Genomic DNA, 23,893 nt, shown 5'->3' with positions numbered 1-23,893 from the left:
TGTCCTGGAAATGTCCTGGATTTTTTCTTTTTCTTTTTTTTGAAAGAGAGTGGAAACCCTGAATCACTCATTATTAGCAATATTAGCGTCCGGCTTTCATTAAGCGTTATTCCTTTATTCTATGAGATAAGGGGGTTTCCCCGAGTATATTAATTGTAGGTTCTCCCACGCCATGACACAACACCAACAACACTCCCCTTGATTTTTAAATAAAATTTATTTTGGGATATACAGAGAAGTTCAATAATTAGATTTTCCGATTTTCACCTCCTTACAGTAACCCCGCGTAGCGTAGTCGCTAATGTTATCGCCTTCGGTGCGAGCGGTTCCGAGTTCGATTTCTGGTGGGGGCACTCGGTCGAAAAAAAGTTGAAAGCTTTTTTCAGGCCAGCGGTTTTCCTCATTCACACCAACAAATGCCGGGATGGTACCTAACATATAGGTCCCAGGCCGCTTTCTTCCTTTCCCAATTCTTTCCATTTCCTCGGATAGTGTGATCGCCGAAAAACGTCATTCCTCGTACGAGACGGGCTAATATGGCCATAGATGCCGAAAGCCCAGAAATCTAAATCCTTCACCTCCTTACATACAAGACCTAAGAGTCCAAACAAAGCAGCCTTCTCAGTGACGTGACGTCACAAGAACATATAAATCACTTTATCTCAGTAACTATTAATGTCTGGTTTTCAGTAAATTAACCAACTTTACTTCCTTTATGATATGAGATAAGATGAACTCTGAATTTATTAATTGTAGATTGCCCCACTCCATAATACCAGTAGATTGCCCCGACCAAGATACACCTTGATTTTAGATTTAGAACTGCGAGATTTTGAGACGCAAGGTTTTGGACGGTGAGGTTTTAGCAAGATGAGATTTTGGGACGCGAGGTTTTCAGCAGTGATGTTTTAGTCAGGTGACATATTGGGCCAGGAGGTTCTGACCAGGCGCGGTTTCAGCTAGGTGAGATTTTGAACCACGAGGTTTTGTACCCAAACCTAAAAATATACCACAAGCACTAATATTAATTACAAGTTTAATTTTATACTATTCTACATAATGTGAAGACAGTTCACTTACCAATAAAATTTTTCTGATGTATTTCATGGTACCGCAACTTACAATTTCTATAAATCTTATTTGCTGTGAAAATCTAAGCATCGTCCCGTAACATATATACAATACAATTATTTTTATTTATTTATTTTATTTTTGTTTTTATATATTGTAACATTACTTAATGCAAAAAACATCCTTTTAAAATCACGGTGGAACATGGAAGTCACAACATTAGTTTACCTTTACGGAGCTTTCCTAAATTTGGAAATTTGAAGTCATTATTCAAGTCCTTAACGTTTAAAATTTTATAGTTGAGTGAGTTGTTCACGAAACATAAGTAGTAGCAAACCTGAGATTGTGTGTAACAGTAGACTAATTATTACGTGATCATTTAAATAAAAAATATTATTTCCTGCAGTTGAAGTATATATTTTGTTTTCAATACATCTTTTTTTTCTTTTTTGTTTTACTTATTTGAAAGATTATTCCCTTTTCACAACATAGCAAAATTGTAATCTGGTTTTTCCCAAGTTGGCGTCACTATGTTTAAGGAATCTTTACTCGAAAAAAAAAAAAATGAAATCTTTAAGTTCTATGTCTCATGGTTATGCCAGCTAGGCTAAAGGATACGATGATGATTAGAAATGAATGAAATGGTGGAATGAAGAAAGTGAGAGGAAACGGGAGAAAACCCGCGCACCACACGGTGTTTGTCCACCACAAAACTCATTTGGTGCGAGCTGGGATCGAACAAAAGGCCCCATGCACCAGAGGTGAACACTCTACCACTGAGCTACTGCGGCCTCAAACCTTTACTCGGGTAGTATTGCAACCAGAGATAGTGAAACCGAGGCGGAATCATGTACACCTGTGCACAATTTTTAGGGCGCAATGGCGATTGCTTCCAGTCGCAATGTGCTGTTTTTTTTCTTTTTTTCGCGAAGTTTCCATTGCGGCCTGGATATTTTGCATCTGCTCCCTACTTACATGTTATATTTTCTCGTATATAGTAATTTAGCCAATTAATTAACCTACGGTAATGCAGTCGACCAATCCACATATTAAAATCCGATTTACTCACCTTTAACATGATCCTACAACGACCAAAACTTCTCAAATATTTGGGATAAATGTATAAATATTTCGGATAAATACATGATTGTCCGTGTCCTTCTTCAGTAATGGTAAACAGACTTAGGCGAAAAGTCAATCGCATGCTAAAATCCTGTAACTCCAGTGAAAGTAATGAAATAATTTTTAAATTACGGATACCAATACGTAATTGCACTAAACGGAACCACCAATTAAAATTCTTTCATTACTTCCAGCGGGGTTACAATATGATAGCATCTGATCGACCTTTTGCGTAAGCTTGTTTAGCATTACTGAAGAAGCACAATTGAGTACGTTTCCAAAATGTTCATATTGTTTGAGAAGTTTTGGTCGTCACAGGAACATGCCAAAGGTGAGTACATTGGATATGCGAATGTTCAGACACCTTAGGCTCCCCTGAGTTTAATCTTTGCGTATTATACTAGGATAACCGAAACCTAAATAACCAGTACTACTAGCTACATTACTTCCGTGATACATGTCCAATTGATCTTCATTTAGAAAGTGGTATATTACGATATTTATTGGTGTCTTTTAGTATAATATGTTAGGTTACATTATTTAAATAGTATTACGTTCGGTTCGTAGTACAAGTTCATTCAAAAATAATATATTGGGTTGTTCGTTGATAATCTTCGGTACAGCACAGTACTTTAGATTATGTAGATAAGGTTAGTTAGAATGGATTTTGAGTATAATTTCTTAGTAAATTTTGCATTTTCTAGGCATGTAATACGAAAGTTAACACGTAAAAACTACTACATTCACTTACCAAGTTTAAACTTTATGGTAACTAGAGCGAAGTGCGGCGCTGCTGTCGATATGTGATTTCCCGTACCTCCCTCGAAAAAGGAGGGACAAGTTTTTGCGGACGAGATCTTTCAATTGTTGGATGCGGAAGCGTTGACATAATGAATTATTTCACGGACTTCGCTGTGCTCTGTCTTGTTAGGCATTCTAAGTAACCTACAATCTTCACTCTTCAAGACCAAACGACTGAATGACAAATTATCAACAGAGCTGAGGTCATTCACTTCTTTCCCCCAAGTAAAGGAAGGGTTTTATCTATCAGAGGGTGGCGGGGGTGGGGCCGACGTATGTTTCACATGTTTTCCGAGGGCACAGCTGAAATAGACAGGCTCTAATACAAGAAGTCATCAAGTATAACTTGGAAGTACTTTTTTTAAATGATCTTGGTAATTTTACTGTGTGTCTCCTACTAACGAAATTACGAAAATATATAGTTATTTTAGAATTCAGGCGTTTTAATTCAAATTTCAACGAACATACTATATTTTATTTATTTATTTATTTTGTCAGGAGATATATGCTTAGTTGGAAAAAAATATGAAAATATTAAAGTTAAAAATTAATGCTAGAAAAAAATACAACAGTTAAAATAAGAATTTTCACTGATATGTAATGAGAGTTGCATTGACTTGTGAAAATTAATATAAAATTTAGTGGATAAAATTAAGAACGTGGGAAAAGTATTATGATAAGTTACAGTTTATGTAAAGTGTTAAAATACTGTAAGAGCAATTAGTGCATATTGTGCCATAATGTTAGTTTTATATCTTTGCAGATATGTATTTTACATGAGTTTTGAAAAAAAAAATATAATATCGATAATCTTTCTAATTTTTATGGGCAAGTCTTTACTTTGACTCGGACAGTGGCTTTAATCGGCTCTTATACGTTCAGTCACTTCCTGGAACTGTTTGTGCCTCAGTCACTTGTTGGAACTGTTCGTGCCTTTGGTGTGACATCCTTAGTTGAAAGATTGGTGGTAGTTCATATTTTTCCCACTAGGGGTCTCCGTACAGTCATATGGTAGTTTGCTACTGTGGTGTAACATGTTCTGTTTACTTGTAGTAAGTGTATGTGTGTGCTGGTGGAATGCGGGGAGGCGCGTAATTGAATTTTCGTTTCATGGCGACGATAGAGTTAGCAAATGCGATTGAGATCCGTTTCATGAATTTAATACAAAGTATTTGAACTTGTTTTTAAATAAGTTTGTATTAGATTTGGATATTAACTCATATCGCTTTGCAGCACTGTGTGGTTTAATTGAGTTAGAGAAAACCTGTGATGGTTGTGGTCGAAGGCTGAAGATATTTCCGACGTTTTTTATAAGTGGGCGTTTATTGGTTTTTCTTGTTTGTAATAATAGGAACTGTCCTCGCTTTAATAAATCGACATCTGTGCGGAAAGGAACATTTTTCAGTAATGTGAACTCTAGAATTGGGCAAGTGCTCTTGTTATCTTATCTTTTCGTGTGTGAAATCAGTAATTATGAGTTTATTATTCATGAGTGTTCTGGTATGGCGAAAACATTAAGTAGTAAAACTGTCTCTCATTGGCTGTCGTTTTGTCGGGAAGTCTGCTTAGAAACTCTAGTTAAGGAATCAGGTGGTTTAATACGTGGGGCTGGTTTACATGTAGAGATCGATGAATAGTTGTTTGGCCGCCGTAAGTTTAATGTTGGGCGGATGAGACGTCAGCAACGTTGGATTGTTGGTGGGATTTATAGAGAGACTGGAGGTATTTTTTTGAGTGAATATCAATGTAATTCGCGTTCTGCGGAAACTTTATTTCATATTATTTCACCATATGTGCATCCGGGTCTATTGTAATTACTGATTGCTGGAAGGGATACAGCACTTTGGATAGTTAGAAGTGGCATTATTTAACTGTGAATCATTCCCTAAATTTTGTGAATCCTAAAACGGGTGCTAATACTCAGAATATTGAAAATTTGTGGTCGCATCTCAAACGAAATTTAGTGTTAACTCATGGTTCAGAAAACCTCACGTTGCATTTTTCATGGTATTTATGGCGGCGTAAATTTGGTGATAGTTTGTCACTTGGAGAGCGATATTTTCAATTTTTACACCATGCTAGATCTCTATATCATTAGCGGTGAGTGTTTCCATTTTTTAATTGATATTATTTTTATTCTAGATTTGTTTTGCATTTGAGTATTTTTAAAAATACGAGAGTATTTTTATAGGGTTTATTTTATGCAGCTATATTTCCGGGAGGTTTGGGGGCGGTAGCCCCCTAAGTATATTAGTTTTATCTGTAGTTTTTTTATCCACATTTTCGAGAACTTTTGAATTACGGTTTTTTAAGAATTGATTTATCTGGACCAATGTCCAGAGTAGTTTGGGAAGCAGTTTCCAGAAATTTTTCTATTCTTCAAAGTAGTCTGGGAGTGAGTAACAAGTCTGTTCCGAGGAACTGATTCCTAGACTGCTCTCATGAATTGAATCATTCTTGGGAAATGATTCCTAAACTGCTCCGGAAACCGGGTCTGATGAATGCCTTTTTACGAATTTGTTAACGATTACCAATTAAAATTAAAGTTAACTTACGAAAATTTTAATTGATTACATTTAAAATTAACAAAACGGATTAATTGCAAGCGTGGAAATACGGTATCTATCTCAATGAAAGTAGGTCCTACCGTACTTCATCCTTCCCATTCTACACTTTTCTGTCTTAAAATAGGAGTTGTATCTTCATATGATATTTCTGTGCTGTTTCTCTTGCGTGCTGGCGTTACACGATCTTAAAATAGCTTCACAAATGTATATTAAAGGAAATTAACAGAATTTAGATCCTAAAAGGTCTTAAGTTGGTTGCAAACGTATTTCGACATTTATATTCTGTTGTAAAGCCTTAGTTACTCAGTGCTGTGTGTTTTTATGGATTACTTTTCATATTTATTTTTATTTATTGTTTCATTTCAGATACTCGATGTAGTTCTCGTGGTTGAAATCTCCTTTATTATGTTACAGATAGTTAATCGATTGCCTAATTTGAAATATAACATAATTTATTCATGCAAACGATTGCATTCGGAATTATCAACTATTTATGCATTATCGTCTGGTAAGTACTACGTATCTCCTCGTGAAGAAATAATTTTTTTCTATGTTAAGAACATGTGGAGAAAATTTCAGGACAACATTACCTTGACTGATTTTTATAGAAATTTTAGCACCTAGTTGTTGGTAATAAAAAAGCCTCTAAGCTACTAACAATAGTACAAGCCCAATACTCACCTAAAGTACCTGCGTAAATACCACTCGCAGAAGTTTCAGAGATAAATTCTCTTCATCGTCAGTGCGTTCTTTTAAAAAATGTACGTTGCTCGAAAAACTACATTTCAGGTAAATTCACTGCAGAAATAATGTTTGTGAGCTTATAAAGAATTTTTCTTAGGTTTCCTTGCTTTATTACCTGAGTTGGCTTCAGTGTCTACACTTGAAGCTTATAAATGTAGACAGATTAAAGCATTAAAATCATTCCACACCACATTGGTTCTGAATAGTGTATATGTAATTGTTACTACCACTCGTGAAAGAATAACAAGTGAAATCTTATTGACTACTTTTTAAAACATTAACTAATAATTAATGCCTTCGCTGAGCATTTAGTTCTTGATTCTCGTAAGTGGCTGTACATACAACGTGCACAATAAGCTATCAAGATTAAATCATTCATTGCGGGAAAACTTCTGTTTAGTTAATACCTCTTTAAATCAAACATCTTCATCTCAAAATCAAGAATTCTTCCCAACCCTTCATTTTCCGTTTTCAAATGGAAATTTAGAAATGGCAAATAATATGGGCTAATGTAAACAATTATTTTCGTTGTGCTCTATACATAACCATAGTATTATGGTACATCGAGTAAGATGAAGGTGCTAGGTTCATCTAAGACAGTTATTGTAGAATCACTACTCGGTTCAAAAATAAGAAAGGAGCGAATAAACTAACTTTTTAACTAGAAGTTTAGTCCTAACATAAGTAAACTGTAGGAAGCATTATAGTACTATAGTAGATTGCGAGCAGTGATAATAATCACAAGAGCAAGTAAAAGGTAACGCAGTGAACAGTAACTGTCCTTGTAGTATTTAATGTAGGTTCATTCGCCATAGTGTTCGTGGACTTGAAGTGGCCGTTCCATATTTTTTTTTACCTTTTTAAACCTTTTTTTTTCTTCAAATTATAAATTGGCTGATAATAAAGACCGTGTCCCTCGAAAGTGCTACTGTTTTGTGATTTATAGTGGTGAGTATAAAATGTTACCTTTTACTTGCAATTGTGCAGAAAGCATTGTTTTCCATTTTTAAACGAAAGTAATCTTGTTTGTTTGGCCTCATGGGAAATGATTAAACCGTTTGAAAGTATTTTCTGAAATAACTAGTACCTACCTCGAACTGGATTTTTGTCAAGTTAGTTTAATTAAAATGCATATCCTAAAGAGGGAAGAGAAGCCTTAAAATATATGCCGAAAATAATTATCTCATGAGCCTCTCATGCTGGGGATATGAAACTTGATATATATATATATAAATTTCTCATTAAAAATAAGTGATCAAGTACTCCAACGTGTTCGAATATGCTGCTTTCGAGTAAGGGAGAAGACAGGTAACTATAACATTTTCGACGTTATCTGTCTCATTATCACGGTATAAAAAATTAATGAACTTCGGAACAGTTAGCACTTGGCTCGAGCCGGGTTTTTATAATATTACTTTCATTAAGGTGCGTATAATACGGGGAAAGAGTGTTTAAATATACTTTTCAAGTGCTTTCCATAAAACCGTGTGGAGATGGTCATTTCAACTAGTTATACGTTATATTTATATATATAGATATATAGATATAGATAGATAGATACAGGGGTAGACAAAAAAATCTAAAAACACTTCATACAGGACACGTAAGTTTGGCCCTCCACTGTACAATACGTGTTGCTGTTGCCGGTGGTTTTTTGTTTTTAATGTGTCATGTGGACCTTCCTCTTCCGTCAGCAGTAACCAGTTCACCTGTGAGTGTCGTGATGTGAAAGTGGTGCGGTAAAATGAGCGACCTGACAGACTTACAAAGAGGCATGATCGTTGATGCCTGTCTGGTTGGAGCTTCAGTGGCAACAGTGGCGAACATTGTGGGGGTATCGAAAGGCACTGTGTTCAAAGTCACGAGGGCATACACAATTCATGGGCAAACGACGTCTGCAAAGCACAACAGTGGTCGAACACAATCCTGTCAGATAGGGACCGGAGGGCATTAAAACGGATTGTAGCAGCTAAAAAGAAGACCACTGCAATGAAAATTACGTCTGAACTCAATTCCAGCCTAAGAACCCGGTTTCATCGAAAACAGTGCGACGGGAAATTCATAAAATGAAAATTCATGGCAGGGCCGCTATCGCCAAACCCCTGGTCACATCAGTAAATGTGAAGAGGCATATCCAGTGGTGCAATCACAAGGTGTGGACTCATGAGCAGTGGAAACACGTAATGTGGTCCGATGAATCGACCTTCATCTTGTTTCCAACAACCGGTCGTGTTTACGTATAGAGAACACCGTCGTAGGCCTATGATACAAACTATCTGCTCCCAACTGTAAAGCACAGGAGTGGTTCTGTTACAGTATGGGCAGTGATATCGTGGTTTTCCGCAGGTCCCATCATAGTCCTGCATGGAATGATGAATGGTAAGGCGTATGAGGCCATTTTGGGGGACCGGGTTCTATCCATAGCCCAAATATTGTTCCATGATGGTGATGACATCTACCAAGATGATTTGGCACCCTGTCACGCTGCAAAAACGGTGAAATCATGGTTTGAGGAGCATGACCAGGAGCTATCACACCTCCCCTGGGTCCCACAATCACCAGATCTAAACATCATTAAGCCATTGTGGTCTGAGTTAGCAAGGCGTGTTCGGTCTCATTACCCTCCACCAGTATCCCTTAAGGAACTGGAGCATGTTTTGGAGGAACAATGGTACAAAATTCCACACACCACGATTCAGGAGCTGTATACGTCCATTCCACGTCGGATCCAAGCTGTTTTGAACGCAAAAGGAGGCCCCACACCATACTAGGTATGATTTTCACACTTTTGCAAATGTTTCAGATTTTTTTGTCCAATCCCTATATATATATAAGTTTAATTTCAGAAATCTATTAATGCACAATATTTTTATTATTTTCACTGTTTCTAAAATTTGGAAATTAATTGTAGATAACTCCGTTTCAGGGCAAGGAAAATGTGGAGTAGCTGTTATCAGAGTATCGGGTCCTGAAGCAGCGACAACACTACATGAAATAGCAGGGATGAAGAGTTTGCCACAACCTCGATTTGCTATGTTGCGAAGATTGAGAAACCCTTTGTCTCAAGAACCTTTGGACAGAGGCCTTGTACTGTGGTTTCCAAGTAAGTTAATCAGACCAATTTTTGTTTGTATTTCTGTTTTTGGAAACTTATTCCCGTTTTAAAAATCTAAAAGTAATTCTTGTCGTAACTAAATGCTTCATTACAGCTGTCACGTAGAAAAGAGGAAAACTTCGCCGGCACTACGAACTGAGTCAAAGCCCGAGGCCGAAGAAAGAAAACTACAATGCCAACTTTTCCTCTGTTCAGCTTGATTCGATAATTGATGCTGTATTGTTAGGTCTTAAATAAGATATGACTTAAGTAATGGCTAATTTATCTTGACAATTCATATTTCATATTTGTAGGATTTCGTATTCATATAAATGAAATTCCGAAAGTAGGACGGTTAGCACGTGGGTTTGAAAAGCGTAGTCTCGAGTTCAGTTCCCGATCAGGATACAGAGCATTATAACAAAACCTTCATCAGACATAGTATTTGTATTTTATGAATACTTTATAACGCCAAATCTTTAATACATTTTCTGTAATATATTTTTGAAATTGGATAGTGGCTTATTTGGAGTTTTATTATCTGTGTAATTTATGTGTCATATGTTTTTTTTTTTTTTTTTTTTCTAAGTATTCCTTCTGTACCTTACAGCCCAGGGAAGGACTCTGGGCGATAGACTGCTTGTAATCCAATTCTAATCACACTATTTCTGGTTTTCTAAATCTTAGTTTGGTATCTCGTAGTTCATTTAGGTCCTTAATCGCCTCATGTTGCAGGTTCGACATCGGGAATTCTTTACTCCGACCGAGAATCGTCCTCGGGATTAGACTTAACCAAAGACACGTGTAAACCACTCGGATTAAGAATAAATAAATAAACAAAAATCAAAATAATCGTGAATCCTGTAAAAGATATGAGTAGAATTATAAACGTAGAATTGTTCTTCATTACAATAGGAAGGATAGAAAAATATTACAATATTCAAATTGACATCTTAAGATTGATTGATAATCACAATCAGTGTTTCTTCCAGGTATACTTTCGGGAACTAAGCCTTCCCCTCCCCCGAGTTGATCAACCGCCTCCTGCGAATCTAATTGTGAGTACGTGTCATTCTTTGGCAGAGCATATATAGTTTCAGTTGTTCCAAATTGTGTCCATGTATGGTTAGAGATTACTACGCCACTTTCAGCGTATTAGATTCAATTAAGGGCTCCGTTTGCAATTAATATTACTACTAAATGATATCTAAGCTTACACTGTCAATTTTATCCAGCGGCATGATTTCAAGAACGACTTCTACTGTCATCATTGGTCACTCAAGGAATGTGTGGTGAATCAGTGATAGAACGCTCACATCCGGTGCGTGGAGCCCCACTTCTATTGCAGTTGCCGCCAAGTGGTGGACTTCGTGGTGGACAAACGCCACGCACGTGGATTTTTTCATGATTCTCCCGTTTGCTCCCATTTCATTCATTCCACGATTTCATTCATTATTATCAGTACCGTCTCCTTTAGCCTCTTTGCATAATCCTGGGACATTAAACATAGAGAAGTATGTGCTAGTTATATCATTTAGTTAACAAAAATTTGCAAGGTGGTTTATTTCATTTTGATATCTGAACGTTCTAACTCCATCAAGCAGACTAAACAGCATAGAAATTAAGTATGTTTAATCATTTCCTTAATTAAATATTGAAGTTCAGATTATTATTGATATTATAACCTCTCGTTACTCTAAAATTACATGCAATATACACGCATCGTGTATTATGTAAATTTATTTGTAATGTATTAATTTGTTCTTTCTTCTAGAGCCTAACAGCTTTACCGGAGAAGATTGTTGTGAATTGCACGTTCATGGTGGTTTGGCTGTGATATCAGCTGTTTTGAATGCATTAAGTCACCTTCCTCACTATAGACCAGCAGAGCCAGGTGAATATTTTTATAATTTTACAGATTTATTTTCTTTCTGAATGTGTAAAATATGCTTTTAATTAAAAGGTATATGATATGATATTTACTTTCCATTTCTCATTGTGCACAAAGTATAATTTTGTAAATATCTTTATATTTCATCCTGATATCCAAATACACCGATCTTTTATCGTTTGGAAGAAATAATAAGCTAGTGTGGGATTTAGCAAACATTTAAAGGGTTTGAAACATATGCATAAATTAGGAACAATTAAATTCAGGTAATCAGGAAGCCGAATGCAAAATTTGAAACCCATGGCCTAAAGGGTCATTTTTTTTAATTATTATTAAATATAAAATCAAATCGAGATTCGGATTTGACTAAATATTTCTTTCATTTCTACTTAACTTTGAAAGTTAATCCACATCCTGAATTTCATATTTCTCTCCCATATATTCCTTCACAGGTAATTTAGTGGAAGCAATACTTACCAATAAGGGAGGCTTCGTTAATTGCTTATTGTACTTCGTGTTGTGTTTAAACGAACTACTAGTATCTACAACTTTCCATTGAATTTTATATTTTTAACCATTAGTTCCCTAACGATGAAACATATGAGTTGTGTTAAGAATCGTGTAAATGAAGAGCGCATGTTAAGTTCTTATCATATTCAGTTATGATCAGGCTTTCTACTATGACTTAAGTATAATGTGCATATATTTGAAATTTGTAGTCACATAAGTTCTGGTAAAATTATTTCAGTAGAAATGCTATTAACGAACTAATGATGTTACCCAGCTTAGTAGTACACAATGGTGTAACTAACGGGTCCGCAATGCGGGGAGGTCCAGAGCAAAAAAGGGGCCCACTTAAGTTCGAAGATTAACTTTATGCAAAAATGTTAAAATTATGTGATGTTAAAAAAATTGGGGTTGCAACTATATCTCATCTTTTACCTGTGACGACGGCAGCATCTGAGCGATTATTCAGTAAACTAAAAGCCAACAAAATATATATACTGACCAGCGAATACAGTATCACGCTTTACTTTTTGAACGAAATCTTTGGGCTGACGTAAGAGCCACAGGGCACAGCAAAACCGCTCGTGAGACGATGTAGGGATCTCACTCAACTAGTGTGTGTAATGCTTGTGCGTTGAATGGGGAACGACGGCAATAGATTAGAGTTCGATAGAATGGCCAAAAATCTGGGAATGGCATTTCGGAAATAGCGGAATTGGTCGGATGTTCGCGATCCTCCGTGCGTACTGTCTTCAAAGGTTGGGGAAAAGGACGGTGAAATCATCATCACACCAATCAAACCACAAGAAGCGGGGCGGTCACATCTCATTAAAAATGTCGGATGTCGTAGATTTTCGAGATTGGTACAACAGAATAGGGCAAACTCTGTGCCACAAATAATAGCAAACTTCAACAGACAAAGTAAATGTGTCTGAGGATGCAGTTCACCGTACGCTCTTAGATATGGACTACACACCTGACGTCCCACACGTGTACCATGTTAACCGTACAGCATAATTGATCACGACTGGAATGGAATGTGCCATCAAAGCAGTGGCACAATGTTACATGGTCAGATGAATCACGATTCGTCTGTCAGGAGAGCAGCTGCTCGAGACGCATAGAGCAAAGTGACGACAGCCAGGTAGTGGCTTACTTATGATTTGAGACACTTCTACGTGGTCACTAATGAGTCCAGTAGTGCGTGTGGAGGGCACCATGAAGGCTCCTAGCTATCAGCTGATCATTACTAATCACGTACACTCACACATGCCGGTCATATTTCCAACTGGCAATGACATCTTTCAGCAGGGCAACACCCCTTGTCACAAGGCCATTGATCTGCAGTGGTTCGAGAAGCACTGTGATGAATTTCAATTGTTGCAATGCCCCCAAACTCACCCTATCTTAACCCAATTGAACATCTTTGGGATGCCATTAAACGTAAGATAAGAGCTCATCGATCCGCTCTGCGGAATTTACGGTAACTAAGTGACTTGTGTGTGCAGATTAGGTGCACCATGCCTCCAGCCACCTACCAAGTTATCATTGTTTCCATCCCAAACCGCATTATTTCTGTCCTGCGAGCCAAAGGTGGATATACCAGGTATTAAATAAGTAATCATAATACTTTGGCTGATGTCGCAGATAATTGAGTTTTTTCCTCAATCTTGAGCATTGAAAGCCAAGAAAGTCACCATGTTGATATTGACAAAGTAGTCAACGAATTCCTCTTCCAAACGGTTTATCAGTTTGGAGGAAGAGATGTTTTTCTTAAGAAACTTTTGTAGTTCTATGCAATTGCTTCAAATAATAATAATAACAATAATAACAACAATAATAATAATAATAATAATAATAATAATAATAATAATAATAATAATAATAATAATAATAATAATAATAATAATAATAATAAGAAGAAGAAGAAGAAGAAGAATGTGCAATTTTTTGCATAATATGAGCAAGTAGTGACTGACCAGATTAACATTCAAGCTCAATAACATGTTCTCTATAAATTTTACGTGTCTTCGTGAATGTGGAAAGAGAGGGTCCTTTTGACATTTTTGCGGAGAAGCCCATGTGTTCTTACGAGGGAAGGGCGCGATGTCACTCAGAGAAAATTGCACCAAACTTGGTGTAGGAATAGCTAATGGGAATAAAAAAGTACATGTGAAAGCATTCGTTTCGCAGGCGTTCGGAATCAGAAATAATGGGCCCTACAGTTCAGGAGATATATGCCCTGTCAATCAGATATTAATGGGACGGAGCCGTTGCTTGCTGTTGCGACCAATTCAGAAGACGTTAAATAAAGTAGAATGAATACAGAAAAGATGAGTGAACAGAAAATGCGCCAATGTCCGCCCTCAGTCCTACAATGCGAATGCGTGGATACTAAATCTAAAAATTGCCCTGCCCTTGCCGTTACCAATTGGGTATGCATCACTAGGTAGCTTAATGAAATTATATTAAAAAAAAATAAAGAAAATATATACAGAAATTAATCGTGGGCGTCGCCCGAAGTTTTCCAGGAAAGGGGTCCGAATGAAGTTGCTGTATTTCTTCACATTAGAAGATGCTGTCAGTACGCGAGTATTGAATGTTTGAACCCACCAATATTAACTGATTTCATTTGTAAGGGTTTTTGGTATTTGTGACGTGGCGCCCACCAAAATTAAAGTATTGTGTTTTTGTGAGGCGAATTTAAATATATATTTCGGGATTAGTGATGTTTAAAATGGGAAGCCGACTGTGAACGGCCATAACAAAAATAATCGTTTGAATACGAACAAGACTGTTCATTAACACAACTATCTTAACGCAAACGATAAAGGAAATATTTGAATTTGGTCTACTTACTACTAGAAAGCAGCAAAGTGTATTGGCAATCTCGTAACAACTGCGTTCAAGACTCTAAATATAACTCACGCATGTTTCACAAACACTGCACTTTAATAGCGTGAGCACAAAATGAACATGAGCGTTTCATTCTGTTACCCAGCACACATGAGACAGAGCATCTTCACTCTCTACACACATGCCATGTTCGTAAAGTTAGCTTCCAAACTGGCCTCAACAAGATTAGAAAATATCGTAGTTAACCTTAATATACTGTACAATAAATTATATACTGTTTTCTTTCTTTTTAATTTACATAATGAAACCGTTAACAGAAGCATTAAAAATATAACAGCCACATATAGTACCAGGAATTGTATTCAAAAAATAATTATGCTGAAAAAACCGGCACACATTCAGTCTGAAACGGATGCGACTGCTTTTCTAAAAAAATATTTCAATTCCCCTTTATAAAGACAAGGTGGGTAATGGCAAGGGCAGTTGATGATTCAGTATCCTGACATTCGCCTGGTGGGACAGGACGAATATTAGCGCATTTTCTGTTCAGCTCATCTTTACTGTTTTCATTCTTTTTTATTTAATGTCTTCTGGATTGGTCGCAACAGCAAGCAAAGGCTCCGTCTCATCAATATCTGATTGACAGGCCATATATCTCCTGAACTGTAGGGCCCATTATTTCTGATTCCGAACGCCTCCGAAACGAATGCTTCCACACGTACTTTTCTATTCACATTATCTACTCCTACACCAAATCTGGTGCAATTATCTCTGAGTGACATCGCGCCCTTCCCTCATTAGTTACGCTACTGGTAGTACAAGATTATACCTATCACAGAACTCCGGTCAGTCTCTGTATCTCTATTTCATAAAACATCAGTAAGTTCGTAGATTTCGTGTTGTGTCTTTACAGTCTGGAATGACAACATAATACATCCCTGAAAACGTACAAAAGACAAAATCAGTGAACTGTTTCGAGGCATTTCTCAACTGTTCCTTGGCTCACCTGAAGAAAACCTTGCTACTATGTAAAAGACATGATGTGTAAAGTTCTCTTGTCTTTTCTGTAGAATAAAACTTATCGGATAAGTTTGTGGATCGATATTAAGATTTCCTCCTTGTAATGGTTTATGGATAATGAAAAGTATTTTGTATATTTCTGCGTAAGATAATAAATAATAAACGTTCAATTGAAAATGTTTAACTAACATTCACTTTAACGATCATTAAGTGCAAATCACTTACCAAACTGTTGATATAATAGTGGAGTCAAACTTCGTTTTTAAACTTAAAACCGTTTTTTATATATTACGGTTATTTAACTCGAAGTAGCAACATAGTTGTGAAATGGAATGTAGTGAATCAATCACCTCAAGAAGCTTACAGTAACTTCGATGTAGTCTCCGCCAGTCTGTTGAACCCTTCGCCAGATGTCTGGTAACCGTTGAATACCTGTCAAAGCCCCACGTTGTGAGAGGGTGTTGACACTACGCCCTAAGACACGAACAATGCTGGGAATGTCACTGAAACGTTTTCCCCTGAGAGGTTCTTTCATTTTTGGGAAAAGACCAAAATCGCAGAGGCTCATATCCGGGGAGTATGGCGGGTGCTCCAGTACCTCCCAACCCCATCGTCGTAACAGAGTCTTTACTTAATGGGCTGTATGGCATCTGGCATTGTCATGTAGGATGAAGCATTGACGGTAACGTCCGGTGGAACTTGATGTGACAGGATAATGTCTTTGTGGTCGTATGACGTTATCATCATCACCTTCACGTTTGCTGGCTCTTGCCTCGGCTTTTTCGATCGTGGAGATTCGGGGTGGCGCCATTCACTCGACTGACGTTTCAATTCAGGCTCCTAGGATCTTCCCCACGTTTCGTCACTTGCAGTATTGCGGTGCAGGAAATAATCACCTTCCTCATTGTAACGTTGAAGGTGTAGACGCGCACATTCCCACCTATGCCACTTTTGAACCTCGGTCAGAGCATGGGATACTCATCTAATTGCAATTTTCCGCATGCCAAGATATTGTGTTAGCATGTGGAACACTGATCCGGAAGAAATGTTCAGCTCCTGCGCCAGTTCACTACAAGTCCAGCGTCAAGCAGTGTCCGTAGTTTTGCAAGATGAATTTCGTCCGCAGCCGTCCGCATATGCCCTCCACCGTGCATTTTGCCTGTTGACTGTCGTCCCGCCTGAAATGCTGCAACCCATCTCGCCAGTCTGATACGGTAGAGCAGCTTCAGCACAGGCCTCTACTAATCCTCTGTAAATCGTCCTAGCATTTCGCTCCCGTGCCACCTGGGATTTGATAAACACACTGTTCTGTACGCATGAACATTGCATTAGGGCGTTATTTCACACAACAATCACTTTAACAATGTCTACTCGCCACAGACACCGTAATATGGGACCGCAGCAGTTGAACTGACTCGTACACATCCACGGAACACACTACGTTCGTCATTTGTCTCCTGCCCACACGACACTCCAATCGTAGTACAACGATAACGTTGTATGTAACATTAGCAATCTGTGCCAGCTTACAAAAAGAGATCAGAGGCGAATTATATGAGCAGTATTATGTATAAAGAAAAGAAAGACATATAGAGATTTCGAGATATTATTTTTGTAATCGGTAACTAAAATAAGAGAGTTGTTGTTACTATAGCAACGTAGAAAATAAATGTACAGGTACGTAGACATCTTGTCGAGAAAATAAGTGTGTATGTATAAAGGTGTAGACATCTTGTCGTATATACAAAAAAAGTTGATTATGTACGCTTCTCATGGTTAATTATTAAAAACCAGCTAAGAAAGTGTTAAAACATTGTGAATTATTTTGAAGATTACTAATATACGAACCAGGACAGACCCCTTACAAATTGGTGCCTCACCACCGGGAGTTATATAAGTGTCGTTTTGAAGGAGAGTAAAAACGGCAAGCTTTCAACGCGACCTTAGTACAGTGAAACCTCTGAATAACGGACACCAATGGGACGGGAATTTTTGTCCGTTATTGAGAGGTGTCCGTTACAGAGAGGTTACAAAAATTTAATTTCTCTCAACGGTAATTGTATGCAGTAATATACAGTAAATACCCTTATGTATGAGCGTAAATACGTAAAATTCAATATGAAAATACTCTATTTAGCACGTATTTGAATTAGTGGGACGGATGAAGGAGAAATTCATTTCTATTAAATAATATTATTGGGTTGGGAGATGTGTTAATATGTTGGTATACTGCAAATGATAATGCGTGTATGGTAATTTTCTTAAGGACATGTTATCACCCTGTAAAAAATCCATTAATTCACATACCGCCTATGCTAAAAGTAAAAATAACTTTAAAAAGTATGCAATATTATTATTAAATTCTGAAAATGTGGAGAAAAACTCGCCAAATTTCGTGGGAAAAAGTCTGCAGTAGTTGTCTGCCGTGTACGTACATCCTACGGACACTAGTTTCTGTTAGAAATTTGCTTGCAACTGTTGGATCAGTTGGAGAACTTCTGTTTCACCGCGATTAATGGCAAATTTCTTTGTCCAACCGTTTGACACGCCAATTTGTACAAAAGAAAAATTTTGATTTTCAAAAAAAGTAAGAGAGAAAACATTGCTTGTTGAAAAATGTTATTACAAAACAAGCAATGTTTCTTTTGTTATTTATGAAATTGTCGGGAAAGATGCAAGGTCCAGAGGAAAAAGCACTAAATTTGTTAGGGAAGGGAAGATTGATCCGTAAGAGAACATATATTTTTGCCGGGACAAAAAAATCTGTCCGTATTATAGAGGTGTCCGTTATTGAGAGGTGTCCGTTAAGGAAGGTTTCACTGTATTACCCTATTGAGAAGTGGAAAAGTAATTCATCGAAATATGGCCATGAGTATGACAAGTAATAATATAAGTGGTGAACAGAGTGTGTATCCTGAATTGACTCCTAGTGAAAATTAGACAGACATTTTAAAAGACTTGGCCCAACAAATAAGAAACCAGTCTGAGCAAATTAAAGACCAAGTACGAAAAGGTGATGAGTTGGCCCAACAAATAAGAAACCAGTCCGAACAAATAAGGAACCAGTCCGAGCAAATTAAGGATCAAGTACGAAAAGGTGATGATTTAGTCCAACAAATGAGGGACCAGTCCGAGCAAATGAAGAACCAGTCCGAACAAATTCAACAGTTTGAAGAAAAATTGGACCAGAAGATAATACAGTTAGCTAATGACTTTGACGAAAAAATAGTGAAGTTGAATCAATGCAATGAAGACAGATGGGATCGTGTTCAACATCAGTTAAATCAGATGAACCGACATGTAGTGGAAAAATTTGAAAAGTATGAAGAGAAAATAGAAAAAGTAGTACAAAGAAACGCAGAAATGCAAGAATCAATAGATGTTTTAGAATCATCGATTAATGCCCATGAAAACCATATTAAATTACTGCGAGACGAAGTAAATTTCTTCAAGGAAAGATGTATTCCCGGAACTCCATTCCAGGATAACGAATGCACGAATCATCCTACAGCCACAGGTTGGGTACCTGATCGTCCTCCCAAAACAACTTTAGAACTTGATGAATCTTCGAGTGGTGCAGAGAGTAGTGAAAGAGAAGATAGAGTAAGGCGAACATCCAGGCGCCAACACATCTCCAATAGAGGTATGAAGACGTACACAGGTAAACAGTTGCGATTCAGCGAAGTTAAGTCGCTTACAAAATTTAGTGGCGTGTCAGGAGATATACCCGCTAGGGCATTTCTCGAAAAATTTCAGGATGAATGTGAGCTCATGGGTGTAGATGAGTCTCAGTTCTTAAAACTATTACCGCACATCATGTTGGCACCCTGCTTAACATGGTTTAAAGCCATCCGAGGTAGTCTTCATACGTATTCAGATTTTAAGAATGCTCTTCTATCAAATTATGAAAACGATTTTATGGTAGCGAATAGAGATGCTGTTTTGCGAACGAAGCATTACAATCCAAAATTACACCGGAGTATTACTGAATTTGTAGTATCGACATATCATGAGTTAAGATCATTAAATCCAAACCATCCGGAATCCCGAATTATAGCTTCAATTAGGATCTTATTGCCATTTAGACTACAACAGTTGTTAATGTCGGCATAGTGCATTAACTTCAACCATTTAATTATGCTCATTCAGAGTTATGAGAGTCAGTCCGCAATTCAGAATAACAATAAAATGCAGGATAATTATGTACGTAATCAGACACAATATGCTCCTGTTCGTAATGTAGATATACAACCTGAAAATGATTCTAATGTTCGTAGTTTCAATAATAGAATGAGTAGTTATAATGGTACCGGAAATCAAACGCAACCTAATTGTAGAAATGGAGCTAGGAATTTCAGAAATAACAACAGGAACTTCAGTAGAAGTAATAGTTACCGCCGATCTTCACAAAATCAATTTGCAGATGGCAGAAATTTCGTAAATAGGAATCAAAATATGGTATCATCCTATGAAAGACAAGCACGTACACAAGATTGTGCTATACAATGTTGCTTAATTGAACCCTTCGAACGTATAACTTGAACTGTCAAAAAGGCGTCCGACAGATTTGTATTAAATTGACCTTTGCTTACGTCTATGGTTAATATGTTCTTCAGTCTATTTATTATTAAAATCTATGTTGAAAACATATGCAATTATAAGATCAGTTAAGAAAGTGTTAAAATTAATTTATGGCAATTAACTGAAAATACTATTGATTTGTTCCTTATAGTTTTGCTGCAATTTCCTTTTATAACATTAATTGATGAAATGTTGATTTATGTTTCATGATAAGAAATTATCTAAAAGCTTTATTGTAATACAAGAATATACTGAGTTTGACAATTTATGTTTTCTCCAAGAAACATATATTTAAGCTATTCTTGTTTTCGTGTTTTTATTCTAATCGAATTTCATGCGAATATTATAAATATTTAAAAATAAAAGATCATAATTTTAATGTAAACTTATGAAGGTAATGACAGACTTATATAAAATAGATGCAACTTATTATATGGAAAGAATAAGAATAATGAATATCGAATCTCTTAATTTTCCATATGTTTATATGTTCTAATGCTTTCTGATCCTATCAATATTTAATATTATGAAGATCTTTGTTTGTAAATAATGTTGTTTGTACATGAAGGAATAGTTAATTTGTACCCTAGAAGGAAACTATCAGTTAGGTTTAATTTTTGAATAACCTTATTCATGATAATTGTAATTCGTCGTTATTAATATTGAGATATATTGACAAATATAAAAATATGTAATGTTATAATATATTATATATATAAATGGAAAGGTAGAATATGTGTATTAAAGTTGATATTAAATATACGAGGGCTATTCAAAAGGTAAATATTTCATGATATTGAACCCAGGGTTCTTTCCTTCATAGTAGAACTATTATTGAAGTCCCGTCCGAGCGACATCTACAACGATAACGTTGTATGTAACATTAGCAATCTGTGCCAGCTTACAAAAAGAGATCAGAGGCGAATTATATGAGCAGTATTATGTATAAAGAAAAGAAAGACATATAGAGATTTCGAGATATTATTTTTGTAATCGGTAACTAAAATAAGAGAGTTGTTGTTACTATAGCAACGTAGAAAATAAATGTACAGGTACGTAGACATCTTGTCGAGAAAATAAGTGTGTATGTATAAAGGTGTAGACATCTTGTCGTATATACAAAAAAAGTTGATTATGTACGCTTCTCATGGTTAATTATTAAAAACCAGCTAAGAAAGTGTTAAAACATTGTGAATTATTTTGAAGATTACTAATATACGAACCAGGACAGACCCCTTACAGTAGCAGTGTTGTTAGTTCGAGTTAAGTGACCCTCGTAGATATTTATATAGAGAGAGGGAAGGAGAGTCTGTGGTGTGTAATGAAAGTGAATACAAACTATGAATCAACTTTTTACTGTTTTGTTGAAGTTTCTGTTCTAGAATCCAGTATTTCAAAAAGATGAACCATTGAAAATCAAATTGCGGTAGATTATGTCAAAACCGAATTCTCGTCTTCTAACCAAATAGAACACATATGACCAAACGTGTTAAGAAATTTTGAGTTCTAACGAATGAAACCAAAATTGAGAAAAAATAAAATGTTTACTCACAAAGCCTTTGTAATGTTTTTCTTTATTTGTGTAATAATGCTATTATATTTTTTGTCTAAGTTTCCTCTGACCAGATTCAAGGTAGATTTTTGGTGCTGATATATATATATATATATATATATATATATATATATATATATATATATATATATATATATATATATTCGAAAACACTGTCAACGAACAGCCTCTGTGTAAAATATTCACATTTGTTATGTCATGGTCTGATTTACGTAAATATCTAGATAAGAATAATTTACTGTTAATAGATATGCACCCCGTCGTATCGATTACTAATTATACATTCGAGAATTACTTAATATTATAGCACTTAGCACCGCTGGACTATAGAACGTTATTACTAATTTTAAAAGCGCTGAGTATTTATTCTTTCTCAGATTATTGGATTGCCTGTAAGACCGATAGGTGGACATGCTATATTTTATTAGATTTAACAACATCTAATGTAAAATAGGTATATGCTGATGGAATTCTCATACACAGATGCCAGCAAAAATGCATGCTTTCCTTTTGAGTACGTTTTTCAATTCTCTGTGTAGAGAAATTTGTAGTCAAGTTCGTGCATCTGCTCCAAAACTTAAGACTTAATATCCAGTAGAAAGTAGTTATACTCAAAGGTGATTTTCTACCTTTTGTTCCGAATACATAAACAACATAATACATATAGGGAGTTTGAACTTTTATTTATGATTGTAGTGACCATTATACTGTCACTTGCGCACTTGAGACTACTGCAAACTCCTCCCACCCTGTTGGTTGTGTTTGGTTTTCAGTGTGGTTCATTATAAAACAATAATTGCAATTCCTTTTATAGGCCGTGCTCTATCATTATGCATTATTATTCAATAGGAGAATTTACGAGAAGAGCTTTCTTAAATGGAAAATTAGATCTAACGGAAGTGGAAGGCCTTGCAGATCTTATACACGCTGAAACGGAAATGCAGAGAAAACAGGCGCTTCTTCAGATGGAAGGAAATCTTAGCAAATTGTACAATGAATGGAGGCGAATCCTGCTGAAAGTGAGTTTTTGCTGGTACTTTAGTTTCATACTTCCAGAGTGTGAAACTATGACATTTTAATAATTAGAATATATATCGTATTCGCCAAACAGAGCATATTAGGGAAACTGTAAGAACCTCTCACTCACTTGTCCGTTCCAAGCGGAAACTAATTTCCTGTTATTTTCGGCAAACTATCTCACATTCCTCGATCGATAATTGAAAGTTGAAAATAACTCCTCTTGTTCCAGCGAAGTGTGCCTATCTTTGTTTCACGATCAGATATTTATTATTATTCAAAACAGTATATTTACACTTCGGAAGTTTTACTGCTCCCGTCAAATGGAAAACAATGTTGCCAAAAATTATTATTCATATAAATGGAAAAGTGTGTAGATTGTAACTGTCCGTACATGAGGATGAAACTTGTAGTTTTAATAAACATAAAACTTTATTTCTTTTTATCATATTGTGTTTCTATCTTGATATAATAATATGTCAGTTCATTAAGGTTTTCCTGAGTCATTTTTTGAAGCTTTCTGTGTTATCATGAAAGCGACAAAATCAAATTTGGAGATAAATTTCTAGAAACATTTGCTTTTGAAATAAAGGTAATGGCGCCCCACTGGAACAAGAGGAATCCGATCCTAAACTTTCAAATTACGATCTGAGCAAGGCAAATGTTAAGATTCACCTAGTTCTATTAACAAAATAGCTAAAATGTTTCCATACAATGTTTATAGTTTACGTATTATTAGTGCTTATGTGTAGTCGAATGGTTACCGCAGGTAGTTTTGTTGCATACTTTTCCGGATTCGATTGTAATCTACTGTTTATAGAGTATATAAATATGTCAAGTTTTCTTTTATTTCCGAAGAAAGAAGAAGAAGAAAAAAAGAACAACTAAATGCAGATAACGCAAGATTATCAGTGAAGTTTTTGCTGGGATCGAACAATGAAGAGATTTTATCTAGGACTTGCGAAACCAATTATCCACAACTTAAAATAATTACAACTAGGACAATCGCGTGATTCAACGCGATTTGAAAAAGAATAAAATATCCCTTT

At 36.1% G+C, this 23,893-nt stretch overlaps 1 protein-coding gene across 6 annotated transcripts in view; it reads left to right on the top strand.

Annotated features, from left to right (window-relative positions):
* LOC145666656 (5-taurinomethyluridine-[tRNA] synthase subunit GTPB3, mitochondrial) overlaps positions 1–23,893 on the top strand; it is a 61,877-nt gene that overhangs the window by 5,956 nt on the left and 32,028 nt on the right. For 3 of the 6 annotated variants that reach the window (XM_081734108.1, XM_081734111.1, XM_081734112.1), the window contains exons 2-5: positions 5,928–6,069; positions 9,232–9,408; positions 11,174–11,293; positions 22,677–22,846. In XM_081734108.1, coding sequence (XP_081590234.1) covers positions 5,928–6,069; positions 9,232–9,408; positions 11,174–11,293; positions 22,677–22,846 — 609 coding nt within the window. The remainder of the gene's footprint in view (positions 1–5,927; positions 6,070–9,231; positions 9,409–11,173; positions 11,294–22,676; positions 22,847–23,893) is intronic. The other 3 variants (XM_081734107.1, XM_081734106.1, XM_081734109.1) reach the window with 2 other exon arrangements.

Source organism: Thermobia domestica, chromosome 12 (genome assembly GCF_964235325.1).
Source record: "Thermobia domestica chromosome 12, izTheDome1.hap1.1, whole genome shotgun sequence".
NCBI lineage: Eukaryota > Metazoa > Arthropoda > Insecta > Zygentoma > Lepismatidae > Thermobia > Thermobia domestica.
This window is presented reverse-complemented; position numbering and strand designations above follow the sequence as displayed.